Source organism: Rissa tridactyla, chromosome 20, assembly GCF_028500815.1.
Source record: "Rissa tridactyla isolate bRisTri1 chromosome 20, bRisTri1.patW.cur.20221130, whole genome shotgun sequence".
Taxonomy (NCBI): Eukaryota; Metazoa; Chordata; class Aves; order Charadriiformes; family Laridae; genus Rissa; species Rissa tridactyla.
In genome coordinates, this window is record NC_071485.1 from 3,374,892 (window position 1) to 3,387,313 (window position 12,422).

The 12,422-nt window shown below is 68.5% G+C and overlaps 1 protein-coding gene across 1 annotated transcript; it reads right to left on the reverse strand.

The window, feature by feature from the left end:
- Positions 1 to 478: 478 nt before the first annotated feature.
- Positions 479 to 10,240, reverse strand: SEMA4C (semaphorin 4C). Its single transcript, XM_054180893.1, has 14 exons — positions 9,877 to 10,240; positions 7,851 to 7,999; positions 7,663 to 7,725; positions 7,443 to 7,541; positions 5,785 to 5,881; positions 5,581 to 5,697; positions 5,328 to 5,479; positions 5,037 to 5,212; positions 4,781 to 4,925; positions 4,463 to 4,685; positions 4,234 to 4,349; positions 3,977 to 4,134; positions 2,748 to 2,818; positions 479 to 2,614 (listed from the first exon to the last, which is right to left on the reverse strand). Exons 1-14 carry the CDS (start codon positions 9,992 to 9,994, stop codon positions 1,779 to 1,781), a joined length of 2,520 nt encoding a protein of 839 aa, XP_054036868.1. The 5' UTR covers positions 9,995 to 10,240; the 3' UTR covers positions 479 to 1,778.
- Between the last annotated feature and the right edge of the window lie 2,182 nt (positions 10,241 to 12,422).

Here is a 12,422-nt window from a genome sequence, read left to right on the forward strand (position 1 = left end):
ATGCCCTTTTATAGCCCCGAACGCGGCCTTTTTCCATGAGCTCAGTGGCCTGGGGGGGGGGGGGGGGGAAGGACAGCACCACCCCCCCCCTCACCCCGCTTCGAAAATATAGAGAGATATTTAATTGTGGGTTTTTTTACTCCTTTTTATTATTAATATAAAAATACTCACGTATTTACAGCAAATAAATATATTTCGGTAACAAATAAATTACACTGTGTGTGTGTGTGTGTGTGTGTGTGTGTTTGGGGGGGGGTGTTATACAAAAGGGGGGGCGTGCAGGGAGGGGGGGGGGCAGGCGGGTTGGGGGGGGTATTTACAGCCGGGGCCGGGGGCGGGGGGGGGGGGGGGGGGGGGAGAAGACGACAAATTCCCCCCCACCCCACCCCGGGGCTGGGGGGGGGGTGCCCGGTGGAGGGGGGGGGTGAGGAAGGGGGAGGTGGGGGGGGGCGTTAGAAAAGTTCTCAGGAAGAAAAAATTCCTTAAATCGTCCCCAAAAAAATCATCCTGCGGCCGCTGCCCGGGGCGGGACGCGGTGCCCCATGGAGGCCGGGGGGGGCGGGGGAGGGCTCAGTGGCCCCCCCAAGGCCGGTGACGGTCCCCAAGGCGAGTCCCTCGGCGGGGACGCGGTACCGAAGGCGGACGCGGTGACCCAGAGCGGCTGCGGTGGCCAAGACGGTGGCCGTGGCGCTGGGTGCCGCGGCCCCAAGGCGGGCGCCACGGTGGCACTCCTGTCCCCAAGGCGGGTACCGGTGTCACGGTGACAGTCCTGTCCCCCACCACGGGTGCCACTGCCGAGGTGGCAGTCCCCACGGCGGGTGTCGGTGCTGGGGTGGCAATCCCGTCCCCAAGACGGGTGCCGGTGCCAGGGTGGCACTCCTGTCCCCACGGTGGGTGTCGGGGCTGGGGGTGACAGTCCTGTCCCCGAGGTGGGTGCCAGTGCCAAGGCGGCCGTCCCCAAGACGGGTGCCGGTGCCAGGGTGGCACTCCTGTCCCCATAGCGGGTGTTGGTGCCGGGGTGGCAGTCCCCAAGACGGTTACCGGTGCCGGGGTGGCACTCCTGTCCCCGAGACGGGAACTGGTGCCAGGATGTCACTCCTGTCCCCCAGGTGGGTGCCAGTGCCGAGGTGGCAGCCTCCAAGACGGGTTCCGGTGCCGTGGTGGCAGTCCCCAAGGTGGCTGCCAGTGCCAGGGTGGCACTCCTGTCCCCAAGGTGGGAGCCAGTGCCAAGGTGGCAGTCCCCAAGATGCTTACCGGTGCCAGGGTGACAGTCACCATGGTGGGGACCGGTGTGGGGTGGCATTCCCGTCCCCAAGACGGGCACTGGTGCCGGGGTGGCAGTCCCCAAGATGGTTACCAGTGCCGGGGTGGCAGTCCCCAAGATGGATGCCAGTGCCAGGGTGGCATTCCCGTCCCCGAGACGGGTACCGGTGCCGTGGTGGCAGTCCCCAAGGTGGGTGCCAGTGCCAGGGTGGCACTCCTGTCCCCAAGGTGGGTGCCAGTGCCAGGGTGGCAGTTCCCAAGATGGATGCCACTGCCAGGGTGGCACCGTGTCCCCGAGACGGGTACCGGCGCCAGGGTGGCAGTCCCCAAGCTGATGCCGGGGGGGGGGGTTTTGGGGGGTGGTCCCCGCGGTGGGTACGGGCACCGGTGTCCCCGCGGCGGGCGCCGGCGCCGGTCCCTGAGGTAGGTAGGGCTGGCGGGCTTGGGGGGGGCGGGGGGTGGCGGCTGGCTGGGTGGGGGGGCCACGGCCACGGCCACGGCCACGGCCGCCCCGCTCAGACCGAAGATTCCTCGGGGTTGGAGTCGGGCAGGGGTTGGCGCTGCTGCAGTTTGCGCCGCAGCTCCTCGGCCAGATCGGCGCAGGGCGGCCGTTCCTCGGCACCCAGCGCCAGGCGGATGTAACCGTTGGAGGAGGAACCCCGCAAGGGTCCCAGGTGGATGCGGGTGGGCGAATGGAGGGGTTGCCCGGGGATGGCGTTGGGGGACGGCGACGAGACGCCGGGAGGGGCCGGGCCGCCGTTACGGCAGGCGGCGTGACCCGGGACGATTTTAAGCGAACCGTCCGAGTAGTAATAACTCGCCGGATCCCAGAGCTTCTCATCCGAGTCGGAGGCGGCGCTGGGGACGAAGCGGGGACTGGGGGGTTCCTTGGGCAGTTCGATGGGGTACACCAGGGTGCTCTCGATGGCTTTGGCGCCTTTGCCCAGTTCCTCCCTCAACCGCCGCCAAAGCGAGAGCACCACCAGCACCAAAACCAGGCACAGGGCGCCCAGGCAGACGGCCACCACCCAGACCAAGCCCAGGCTTTCCAACGGCGCCCGCGTCTCCAGCGGTAGCCCCGGACCGGCTAAAACGGCCACCCGGTAGGCCTCGCCTCCTAAACGGGCGCCTTGTTCTTCGGAAAAACAACGGTACGTCCCGCTGTGTTGGGCACCGGCTCCCGGCACCACCAGAGCCCGCAGCCGGGCGTCCTGCAGCACCAGCGCCTGCTCGGCCGCCAGCGCCCGGCCCTCGAAGGTCCACAGCGCCTGGGCCAGGTTGGAACCCAACCGGCACGTCAGCACCAGGTCGGTGCCGGCCACCACCGTCACGTTTTTGGGGGTGATGGGTCCTGCGGGAGAGGCGGAGGGGGCCGAATTAGGAGGGGTGGTGTAAGGCGGGGGGGGGGGGGGATTGCGTGTCACCCCCCCTTTCCTGGCTCCGCGCGGTATTTCGGGGGGACGGGGGCGGGGGGGGTGTCTTACCTTGCTTGGCCACCTGCGGCAGGGTGCAGGCGCGGGTGTCGGAGCTCAGCACGTCCTGCACCAGCTGGGACCTGCGGGAGGAGAGGGCGGAGGTGACGGGGGGGGACACGGAGGTGAGGGGGGGACCAGAGGTGACGGGGGGGGACTCGGAGGTGACAGGGGACCCGAAGGTGATGGGGGGGGACGACCCAGAGGCAACAGGGGACCTGGAGGTGACAGGGGGACATGGGGGTGACGGGGGGACCCGGAGGTGACAGGGGGACCCAGAGATGACATGGGGAACCCAAAGGTGACGGGGAGACACAGGGGTGATGGGGGGACCCAGAGGTGACAGGGGGACATGGGGGTGATGGCGGGACCCGGAGGTGACAGGGAGACCCAGAGATGACGGGGGGACCCAGAGGTGATGGGGGGACACACCCAGAGATGATGGTCGGACCCGGAGGTGACAGGGGGACACGGAGGTGACAGGGGGACCCAGAGATGATGGTGGGACCCAGAGGTGACAGGGGGACGTGGGGGTGATGGGGGGACCCAGAGGTGACAGGGGGACACAGAGATGATGGGGGAACCTGGAGGTGACAGGGGGACCTGGAAGTGACGGGGGGGGGGACCCAGAGGTGATGGTGGGACCCAGAGGTGACAGGGGGACACGGGGGTGACGGGGGGACCCAGGGATGATGGGGGAACCCAGAGGTGACAGGGGGACATGGGGGTGATGGGGGGACCCAGAGATGATGGTGGGACCCAGAGGTGACAGGGGGACACGGGGGTGATGGGGGGACCCGGAGGTGACAGGGGGACACGGGGGTGACAGGGGGACCTGGAGGTCATGGGGGGGGACAACTCAGAGATGATGGTGGGACCCAGAGATGACGGGGGGACCCAAAGGTGATGGGGGGACATGGGGGTGATGGGGAGACCTGGAGGTGACAGGGGGACACAGGGGTGATAGGGGGACCCAGAGATGATGGGGGGACCCAGAGGTGATGGTGGGGGTGACGGGGGGACCCAGAGGTGACCAGGGGGACACGGGGGTGATGGGGGCACCCGGAGGTGACCGGGAGACCCAGAGATGATGGTGGGACCCAGAGGTGATGGTGGGGACTCGGAGATGACGGGGGGTCCCAGAGGTGATGGTGGGGACCCGGAGGTGACGGGGGGACCCGGTGCCACAGCAGGGCGACCCCCCCCCCGCCGCCCCGGCTCCCCCGGGGACCCCCCCTTACCCGTTGAGGCCGTCGGTGCGGACGCAGAGGCTGGCATTGCGGCTCCAGGCGCAGTAGGGATCCCGGGCCAGGACGCAATCCGTGCACGACTGGTAACGGCCGCAGTCGGCCAGCGGCAACTGGGCCACCTGGAAACGGGAGCCGGCGAAGAGCAGCTTCTGCGAGGGCAGGGAAGAAGGGACGAGGCGACCCGGTGAGACGACCCGACCGGGTGACACCCCGGAGCGTCGACTCCCGTCCCCGTTGACGCCGCTCACCTTGCGCCCGGCCAAGACCAAGCTCTCCACGGGCTGCGCCGGCTGGAAAACCTGCAGCTCCTCCACCAGATGGACGCGAGCGCCCAGGTTCAGCGCCTTGTGCACCCAGCCGTCGCCTGCGGGACGCGGCGGGCCGTGAGGGACGTTCCTTCGCGGGGCGGGGGTGCGCGTGTGCGTCCCCCACCAGCCCTCGGCTCCCCCCCCGTCCCCGCTGCGCCCCGGCGGGTACCTGTGCCGATGAAGAGCACCTCGTAGACGGTGCCATCCAGGCCAGCCACCCGGTCGACCACCAGCTGGGTGAAGTTGGCGTCTTTTTTGAGGAGGAGCGGGCGCCCGCGGTGGGGCAGGATGGGCTCGTCCATCAGCGGGTGCTTCTTGGCGAAGTTGAGGGTGTTGTCGGGGAGCTCGAGGGAGCTGGCGAAGCCGTTCTGGCGGTGCCAGTCGGTGATGCACTGGGGGACAGAAGGGGGACGGAAGGGGGACGATAAGGCGCGCGGACGGATCCCGCGCCTTCTCCTCCCTTCCTACCGCCGCCGGCGGCGCTCACCGCGCCGGGACGGGGGCTCGGCACTTCATCCGAGTACCGGCCCCATTTCTGCGCCTGCTCCCGGTATTCCTTGTAGGGCCCCTCGAAGGCTTTCTTCACCTCCAGGATGTGGTAACGGCAAATAGCCGAGACGTCCACGTCCCCCCTGCAAAGGGACAGGTTTGGAGGGGGAGCCAACGGTGACGGGGAACCCCGGGGGGGGACCGCCGCGTCGTCGTCGTCGTCGTCGTTTCCCCCCCGCCACCCACGCGCTCACCAACGGGCCTGGAAGACGCCAAAAAAGGTGGTGTCCTGCCAGTCGGGCGCCGGCAGGGTGAAGACGGCCTGGAGGCGGTTGAAATGGAGCTGCTGTTCGGGCGCCGAGCAAACCAAGCGAGCCTTCAGGAAGGTCGTCCACTTCTTCTGCAGGGTGCGGGCGCCGCCGACGTCCCCCTGGCATCAAGGGAAGGCCACCAGCCGTCAAGACGGAGGCCACCAGCGACGCGGGTAAGGCGGCCGCGTTCCCCGGCTGGCTCCCCCCCGGCCAGGGCTCGTCCCCTCCCCGTACCTTGCAGACCCGCGCCACGCGGGCCACCACCTGCTCGGCGTAGCAGTCGTACTCCACCGCCCGCTCGCTGAAGAAGAAGTAAACCTTGTCGTCGTCCCCCGTGCTGCTGGCCGCGCTCTCCTGCACGTAAGCCGAAGCCACGAAGTGGGGCTCTGCGGAAGAACGGAGGTGGGGGGAAGACCAAAACGGGAGGGTAACGCCGCGGCGGGCGCCCGTCCTGTCCCCGCTCGGCTCCACGTCCCCTCGACCCTACCGTTCAGCCAGGAGGTGAGATACTCCGTCTTCATGGAGTAGTGGGGGCCCAGGTTGCGGAGGATGACGGGCTCCGTGCCCAAGAAGTTGTTGAAGGTGGCCGAGTACAGCTCCCCGTCTGCGAGGCAAGGGTTTAGGGACGGGGACAGCCCGGCAGCGGGCATCCCCCCCCCAACCGCGGTGGGTCACCGGCAGTGCCACCTACCCACGATGAGGCCGGTGTGTCCCTTGGTGGGGTCGTACGGACACTTCCCTTTGCCGTCCTCGAAAGCCACTTGGTCCAGGGTGAAGCCGGAGAGTTCCTGAGGGGCGAAAGCGTGGGTGGGGGGCCCGATCCCCTTCCCGGTTCACGGCCCACTCCGTCCAAACCGGCCCCAGGGACAGGGACAACCCCCAGACAAGCCTCCCGGGGACGGGGACAGGGACAGCCATGGATGATGCTCCTGGGGACAGGGACACCCTCCAGATGACCCTTCTGGGACAGGGACAGCCCTGGATGACACATTATGGGGACAGAGACGCCCCTAAAGGATGCTCCCAGGGACAGGGACAGCCATGGATGATGCTCCTGGGGACAGGGACACCCGCCCAGATGACCCCACTGGGCACAGCGACACCCTGAACAATCTTCCAAGGGAACAGGGACAGCCCCGGACCACCCTCATGGGAACAAGGTCCCCCCGAATGACACTCCTGCACATGGGGACACCCCCAAATGATACCCCTAGGGACAGGAACACCCCCAGACAACCCTCCCGGGGACAGGGACAGCCCTGGATGACCCATTATGGGGACAAGGACACCCCTAAATGATGCTCCCAGGGAGAGGGACACCCCTGGACAACCCTCCTGGGCACAGCGACAGCCCCGGATGACACCCCTAGGGACAGGGACAACCCCCAGAAAACCCTCCCGGGGACAGGGACAGCCCTGGGTGATGCTTCTGGGGACAGAGGACACCCCTGGACCACCCTCCTGGGGACAGGGGCCATCCCTGGACCACCCTCCTGGGGACGGGGACAGGGACAGACCCAGACAACCCTCCTGGGGACAAGGATGCTCCCAGACAACCCTCCTGGGGACAGGGGCCACCCCTGGATGATGCTCCTGGGGACGGGGACAGATCCAGACAACCCTCCTGGGGACAAGGATGCTCCCAGACAACCCTCCTGGGGACAGGGGCCACCCCTGGATGATGCTCCTGGGGACGGGGACAGATCCAGACAACCCTCCTGGGGACAAGGATGCTCCCAGACAACCCTCCTGGGGACAAGGACGCTCCCAGACAACCCTCCTGGGGACAGGGACAGCCCTGGGTGATGCTTCTGGGGACAGAGGACACCCCTGGACCACCCTCCTGGGGACAGGGACACCCCTGGATGATGCTCATGGGGACAGAGGACGCTCCCAGACAACCCTCCTGGGGACAGGGACACCCCTGGGTGATGTTCGTGGGAACAGGGACACCCCCGGACCACCCTCCTGGGGACAGGGACACCCCTGGATGATGCTCATGGGGACAGAGGACGCTCCCAGACAACCCTCCTGGGGACAGGGACACCCCTGGGTGATGTTCGTGGGAACAGGGACACCCCTGGACCACCCTCCTGGGGACAGGGACAGCCCTGGGTGATGCTCTTGGGGACAGGGACACCCCCGGACCACCCTCCTGGGGACAAGGTTCCCCCTTGAGTGACCCTCCTTCACCCCGGGCCACCCCTGAGTGACACCCCTAGGGACAGGGACACCTTGGGTGATGCTCCTGAGGCTGGGAGGGGGCTGCCCTGGACTTCATCGCCAGGGACAAGGGGTGACGGGGGCCGGGGGGGGGGGGGTGTGACATGTTTTGGGGGCCGCACTCACGATGTAGGTGCACTTGGGCTGGAAGGCGTAGGTGCCGCAGGCGTAGAGGTGGGAGCTGTTGTAGCTCTGCAGGAACCGCACGTAGTTGAAGCAGTCGGTCTTGGGGGGGAGAGGGGGGAACAGCCGGTTAAGGGGGTGACAGGGTGGGGGACACCCTATAACCCCCCCCCCCTCGCCTCCCCGCCACAGCCATGGCACCCACCCCCCCTCCCCGGCCAACCTGGTTGTTCTTGCCCTTCTGGATGCACTCGGCTTTCTTCTCCACGGGGGCTTCCCAGGAGATCTGGGGATGGGAAAAAGGGTCGGGGGGGATGAAAATAGTGTCGTTGTCCGTGTCCCCCCCCCCCAGGCTGTAAAATTTTGACACACACACCCCCCCCCGCCCCAACCCTCCCCCGGGGACCTCACCGCCGCCTTGAGCTCCACGGTGCCGGTGGCCAGGGCGAAGACGGCCTCGCGCGCCCCCACGTAGAGCAACGTCTCGGCCTCGTCCAGCGTCAGCGTCAGGTAGTGCGAGACCCCCCCCTGCGAGAAGCGCTTGGCCGCCTCCTTCAGCTCTGGGGGGGGACACGGGGGACATCACGGCCAGGCCACCCCCTTCCCCTGCCACCCCCCAGGGCACCCGCAGCCCCCACCCCGCCGCCGGAAGCCCCCCGGCCCCGGCAGCGCACAAAGGGCTCTTTGTCACCCCAGCGGGCGCTGGCGGTGCCGGGCGGACACAAGCGGCCTTTGGCAAGACCCCTCGCCCCCCCACACCCCACCCCGCGCCCCCCCCCTGCCCGCCCCCAGGCCCCGCAGAAAGGCCCCATTGACGGGGGAGGCGCCAGGGCCCCCGGGGCAGGGACAGGGACGCGGGGTGGCACGGCATGGGGACGGCACGGGGACGCGAGGCGCTGGCACGGCACAGGGAGGGGGGTCTGGGCGTGAGGGCGGCACGGGGACAGGGGACATGGCAGAGGGACGGGGGTCTCAGGCAAGGGGACAGCACAGGGACAGGAGACACGGCACGGGGACAGCGGCACGGCTTGGGGACAAGGGTCTCAGGCAAGGGGACAGCACAGGGACAGGAGACACGGCACGGGGACAGTGGCACGGCAAAGGGACAGGGGATGCGGCAAAGGGACGGGGTCTCAGGCATGGGGACAGCACGGGGACAGCACAGGGACAGGGGACACAGCACAGTGAGAGTGGCACGGCAAAGGGACGGGGGTCTCAGGCGTGGGGACGGCACAGGGACAGGGGACACGGCAAAGGGACGGGGGTCTCTGGCATGGGGACGGCACAGGGACAGGGGACACAGCACGGGGACAGTGGCCCGGCACAGGGGACACAGCAAAGGGACGGGGGTCTGGGCATGGGGATGGCACAGGGACAAGGGACATGGCTTGGGGACGCTGGCACAGCGCAGGGATAGGGAACGTGGGGCACTGCCACCACACGGGGACAGGCACGGGGACACAGGGCATGGCAAAGGGACAGGGACACCGGCGCTGGCATGGCACGGGGACAGGGACACAGTGCAGGGCACAGATGGGGACGCAGGGTGCTGGCACAGGACAGGGGGACAGAGGGTGCTGGCACGGGAAAAGGATGACACCTCGGGGCGCTGGCATGGCAGAGGGGACAGGGGACACGGCACGGATGGGGACAGGGGTGATGGCAGAGGGACAGGGGACATGACAGAGGGATGAGGATGGGGGTGATGGCAGAGGGGACAGGGGACACAGCAGAGGGATGGGGACAGGGTTGATGTCAGGGCACAGGGACAGGGGACACGGCAGAGGGATGGGACAGGGGTGATGGCAGAGGGGACAGGGGACACGGCACGGATGGGGACAGGGGTGATGGCAGAGGGACAGGGGACATGACAGAGGGATGGGGATGGGGGTGATGGCAGAGGGACAGGGGACATGGCGGAGGGATGGGGACAGGGGACACGGCAGAGGGATGGGAACAGGGGCGATGGCAGGGCATGGGGACAGGGGACACGGCACAGGGATGGGGACAAGGGACACAGCAGAGGGATGGGGATGGGGGCAATGGCAGGGCACGGGGACAGGGGACACGGCACAGGGTTGGGGACCCTGGGTGCCATCACGGCACAGACACACGGGCCAGCGTCCCTGCGCGTGTCCCCCCCCCCCGCCCTGCTCTCACCGCCCCCCAAGTTTTGGGGCCACCGACGCAGGAGGGGTCCCCGCAGCGCTGACGAGCTCGGGGCGGGGCCGGGGGGGGGGGGGGATGACACACACACACACACGCAGAAGCTGCCCGAGGTGGGGACAACTACAGCCACCCCGGTGTCACCCCGCCGTCCGGGATCGATGGCCTACACCCCGCCGTGCCTCAGTTTCCCCAACTCCCTCCCCGGGAACCCCTTGTGGGGGGGGGACGACAAGGAGTGGGGGGGGGGGACACACGACACGGTACTCACCCGCATAGGGGACGGTTTTTCGGGGCACGGCGCTCCACGAGGACCCCGGGGTGGCGGCGGCGGCGGCGGTGGCGAGGGCCAGCAGCGAGGCGAGGGTCAGCAGCCGGCGGGGGGCCATGATGCCGGGGCCGAAGAAAAAACCCGGGGGGGGGACACACACACACCCGACGACACACACACCCGGCCTGGCGTGGGGAGGACGTGGGGTGGGGGGGACACACACACAGACGGACACACCCGGCCCCCGTTAGGGTTACGGGGCATCGACACCGGCCGCCACGGCGTCACGCGGGCGGCGCGGGGGACAAGGCGGGCATTGAGGATCCGCGCGTCACGAGGCCGGGGGCACCCCACGCAGCGGTTGTTTGGGGGGGGGACGGGGGGGGACGGACGGACGGGACACACACACACACAGGCGGGTCCCCGACTTGCTGTGTCCCCCCCCGTCCCCCCCCCCCGACCCCGGGGCCTTCGCGATCCCTCCCCCGGCCGTGACGAGGTGGCTCGGGGTTATGGGGGGGGGGGGACACGACGCACACGACAAGGGGGAGAAGGAAATGGGTCCCTTCCGCTTCCCACCCCACCCGGGTGGCCCCACCTCACCCGCGTCCTGCCCCGGGACACCCACCCACACCCCCCCCACATGCCCCCCCTCCCAACGGTGTCCGGGGGGTGCCCCCCGCTGGGTGTCCCCACCCACCCCCCCCCAAAAAAAAAAATAAAGGCTGGGCAGGATGCGGCCGGGAATTGTTCTGCGCTGCCCGGCGGGAAGCAGGAAGGCGGGGGGTGGTGGGGGGGGGATCCGGGGGGGGCCCCCAGCGCCGGCTGGGGAAGGATTTCCGGGAGGATGGGGAGGCCGGGAACGGGCGTGGGAATGGGGGACACCCGCGGGGCGGGGGGGGCTGCAGGCAGGGGGTGACGGTGTCACGGGCACGGCCGGGGTGCTATGGGCATCGTCAGGGTGTCACGGGCATGGCCAGGGTGTCACGGCACAGTCAGGGTGTCACGGGGACAGTCAGGGTGGCATGGGCATGGTCAGGGTGCCACAGGGACGGTCAGGGCGTCACGGGCATGGTCAGGGTGCCATGGTCACGGCCAGGGTGTCACGGGCATGGCCAGGGTGCCATGGGGACAGTCAGGGTGCCACAGGGACAGTAAGGGTGCCACGGTCAAGGCCAGGGTGGCATGGGCATGGCCAGGGTGCCACGGGAGAGCCAGGGTGCCACAGGGACAGTCAGGGTGTCACGGGGACAGTCAGGGTGCCATGGGCATGGTCAGGGTGGCATGGGCATGGCCAGGGTGCCACAGGGACAGTCACGGCGTCACGGGCATGGTCAGGGTGCCACGGGCACGGCCAGGGTGCCATGGGGACAGTCAAGGTGCCATGGGCATGGTCAGGGTGCCACGGAGGTTGTCACGGTCATGGCGAGGGTGCCATGGGGATGGCCAGGGTGTCACAGGCATGGCCAGGGTGCCACGGGGACAGTCAGGGTGCCATGGGCATGGCGAGGGTGTCACGGGCATGGCCAGGGTGCCATGGGCACGGCCAGGGTGTCACGGGCATGACCAGGGTGCCATGGGGACAGTCAAGGTGCCATGGGCATGGTCAGGGTGCCATGGCACAGTCAGGGTGCCACAGGGACAGTCAGGGTGTCACGGGGACAGTCAGGATGCCACGGTCACGGCCAGGGTGCCATGGGCACGGTCAGGGTGCCATGGGGATGGCCAGGGTGTCACAGGGACAGTCAGGGTGCCACCGGGACAGTCAGGGCGTCACAGGCATGGTCAGGGTGCCGCGGAGGGTGCCACAGTCATGGCAAGGGTGCCATGGGCATGCTCAGGGTGCCACGGGGACAGTCAGGGTGCCAGGGGCATTGTCAGGGTGTCACAGGCACGGCAAGGGTGCCATGGGGACAGTCAGGGTGCCATGGGCATGGCCAGGGTGCCACGGTGATGGCCAGGGTGCCATGGGCACGGTCAGGGTGTCACGGGCATGGGCAGGGTGCCATAGGGACAGTCAGGGTGCCATGGTCATGGCAAGGGTGTCACAGGCATGGTGAGGGTGCCACGGGCACGACCAGGGTGCCACAGGCACAGTTGGGGTGCCATGGCATGGCCGGGATGCCACGGGGACAGTCCCAGTGCCACAGTCACGGTCAGGGTGCCATGTGCCATGGGGACAGTCAGGGTGCCATGGTCAGGGTGTCACAGGCACGGCCAGGGTGCCGTGGGGACTGTCAGGGTGCCACGGTCATGGCGAGGGTGCCACAAGAACAATCGTGGTGCCACAGTCACGGCCAGGGTGCCACGGGCACGGCTCTGGGGACAAAAACACGGTCAGGGTGCCACGGGCATGGGCAGGGTGCCATGGGCACAGCTGGGGTGCCACGGGCATGGTCAGGGTGCCACGGGGACAGTCAGGGTGCCACGGGGACAGCCGTGGGGACAAAGGCATGGCCAGGGTGCTACAGTCATGGCGAGAGTGCTGGGGGTGTCACCGGGGTGCCATGGGCACAGCTGGGGTGCCACGGACACGGCCAGGGTGC